The 2,992-nt window shown below is 37.0% G+C and overlaps 1 protein-coding gene across 1 annotated transcript; it reads right to left on the bottom strand.

Annotated features, from left to right (window-relative positions):
• Positions 1–315: 315 nt before the first annotated feature.
• LOC127262779 (heavy metal-associated isoprenylated plant protein 7-like) lies at positions 316–2,338 on the bottom strand. The gene is made up of 5 exons (XM_051291593.1): positions 2,188–2,338; positions 1,912–2,101; positions 1,578–1,783; positions 1,337–1,424; positions 316–1,100 (listed from the first exon to the last, which is right to left on the bottom strand). Exons 1-5 carry the CDS (start codon positions 2,194–2,196, stop codon positions 646–648), a joined length of 948 nt encoding a protein of 315 aa, XP_051147550.1. The 5' UTR covers positions 2,197–2,338; the 3' UTR covers positions 316–645.
• Between the last annotated feature and the right edge of the window lie 654 nt (positions 2,339–2,992).

The following is a 2,992-nucleotide window of genomic DNA, read 5'->3' as shown; positions in this document are numbered from 1 at the left end:
TTACAGTAAGTAAATAAATAAATAAATGAAAAATGAAAGTTAGTAAAACCAAATACAAAAAATGGGGTTCCAAATCAAACCATTATCAGAGCAATTCCAAACTACACACATATTACACAGGAGAAAATTGCCAAAAATATCCTCCATGTAAATCTCGTTATCACTTTTGTCATGTTTACAAAAATCGTTATTTCTGTCTTTCGACTGCGCGTGACGTTCACATCACACGCGGTTAAATGATAGAAATAGCGAGTTATATTTTGCCAACAAGATAAATACACAATTAAAGTGATAATGAAATATACATGCCACATATTATTTTTTGCAATTTTCCCTATTATACACGCATATATTATTTGATAATTTAAGCATAGCAGAGCAGCAAGAATCCCCACAAAATTCTCTCTATAAATTATAACAAGAAAAGACAGGACCACATGTTCCATAACACACACACAAATTCACATCAACATGTGATGATAATATAAGTCAAGACACTTTTTTTTTTTTAATCTAACTATCCATTTCCAGATCGATCATAGAACTCAATTTTTTTACCACATTATATGATTCATTATATGCTTATGAACACACTTACTACTTCATTATAGTATCATAACTTACCAGTCATCTTCTTCATCTTCTTCACATAACCCGGCAAGCATTCGGGTTCTCATCGCTGAACATCTGGGGCGGGTACCCGTACCCGTATCCGTTCATCTCCTGCGCGTACCTCTGCGGATACATCTGCAAATTGTTCATCGCCGGCCCATAATTCGGGTACTGATTTTGTAGCATCATCTCATTCTTCATCACCATTGGATCGGCCTCTGCATTTCCGGTGGCAGTTTCGTTTTTCTCTTGTTCGCCATTGTTGTTAGTGCCTTTGTTGGTGTTCTTATCCTTCTCGCCATCCTCGGCGGCTTTCTTCTCCTGCTTTGGCTCCTCTGCTGCTGCCTCCTTCTTGTCCGGATCGACTTTGATGATCGTCGCGTGCTTCCCGGTCCTCTTGTACACGTACTGGCAGAGCTTTGCCGGATCGAATACGCCTTTTATGGCTACCTTGGAGTTCTTCAAGTCTGGCTCTGCGCTTTCGACTCCTGTATTGTGTGGAAATAATTAAGAGGATGGAGCTTTTAAGAACATTTCAATGGCGGAGATCTTATGTATGGTGAATATTGAAAACTGAGCAGTGTGATTCAACAAATGCAAGGAATGTATGGATTGGAATGGTAAAATTAAGGAATCTTATCGACAGTTTGAGAAGCAAATGAAGAACAACAACAACAATGATAGGTTTAGGTACTGTAAAACGAAGAGCAAAAATCAAATTTACCTTTCATTCTCAGAATTCGCCTTTTGATCTCTTGAGCGCAAGCGTCGCAATGCATGAACACCCCTAGCATCACTGAAATCACCTGCGGCTGTAGCAGCGGAAACAATGGGTAAAAAAACACGCATACGGCACGAATTTCGTGAATTTGATTTTTCGATGTTTTCGAAGAGAATGAAATTGAAATTGAAATGGAAATGGAAATCGAAATCGAAATGAATAAAAATGTAGAAAAATCAAAAACCTCCTCGTTTTTCTCCTCTGGTTTGGTTGCCTCATTTTCCGGCGGCTTCGGCGGCTCCGGCGCCGGCGGTTTCGGGATCGGCGATATCAGCTCGACTTGGCGGTGGCTTTTCTTCTGCACGCGGTGCAAAACCTTCACCGGATCTGCGTTTTCCCCCTTCACTATAACCTTACTTGTTCGGCAATCCGTTTTCACTTCCTCAACGCCTTACCAAAAACCAGAAAAAAAAAATAAAAAATTGAGAAACAACCAAAACTGGAAACAAATCATTTCAATTAATAGCTCAACGGATGAACTACAAGCGGTGATTCGTCCAGATTAGTTCTGATTATACCTTCGAAGCCTTTAAGGCAGCGGTGAACTTTTCTAGCGCACGCCTCGCAATGCATGAACACCTTGAGAACGATTTCCTGCGGCTCGTCGGATTTCTTCTCCTCTTTCTTCGCATCTCCCGCCGCCTTCTCCGCCTTGGCAGATTCCTCCGCCGCCGCCGGTTTCGTCTCCTCCGCCGGTTTCTTCTTCTCCTACTCCAATATAAAAATAAATAAATAAATCCATAAATCAGAAAATCAAGGATTCAAAAACAAGTAGAATGAGCGCGAATCAATACCTCCCCCATCCGATTCCTTCTAATCTAGAAACGAAGTTGAATCCTCCTCAAATCTCCCCTGAAGCAATCTCCCTGCAATTGTGTTTTCGGTACAAAGTGAACGCAGAAGAAGAAGAACAAGAAGAAGAAGAAGAGACGAAGAGGCAGACGATTAACTGAGGCGTCATCGTATGAGTGACGTGGCTTCTTATACAGTAGGGCGGCACGTGCAGCAGGCCGTATCGTTCTAAACGACGGCGTTTAGCTTCCGTCATTGTTTTCCTTATAGATAATTCGATTTTATTCGATTTTTTTATAATTTTAAATCAAATCAATATTATTCATCTAATATTATTTTCAATATACTATTTTTGTCCCACTGTAAAATTTGTACCTAAATTTTTAAATATTAATAATTATATAAAGCATATTACAAATCAAAGAAAAAAAATAAAAATATTTCTATTAGTGTCTCGTAATATTACTATAACGATATTTCTATAAAAAATTATACAGATATTTTTAATGTTATATACGGAAGGGTAAATGTGACCTTAGAGACGTACAGATGAAATATTATTTTATATTATAAAATATTGTGTTGTTTTTTTTTAATAATTGTATTTTTTATTAATATTAAAAATATTTTTACAATTTACAATAGATTACACAAATCTCATTATATTTGTATCACACAATACTAATAAAATTATTTTAGTATTTTCTACTTTAATTATAACACATTTTAATATAATATTAATATTTCTAAACTCGGACGGAGAAAGTATTTTATTTTAAATCAATTTCAAATCACAGCAAAACAAAT

The sequence above is a fragment of the Andrographis paniculata genome, unplaced genomic scaffold (assembly GCF_009805555.1).
Source record: "Andrographis paniculata isolate CXL003 unplaced genomic scaffold, ASM980555v1 Contig66END, whole genome shotgun sequence".
Lineage (NCBI taxonomy): Eukaryota > Viridiplantae > Streptophyta > Magnoliopsida > Lamiales > Acanthaceae > Andrographis > Andrographis paniculata.
Note: the sequence above shows the minus strand (reverse complement) of the source record. Positions and strands in the feature narration are given on the sequence as shown.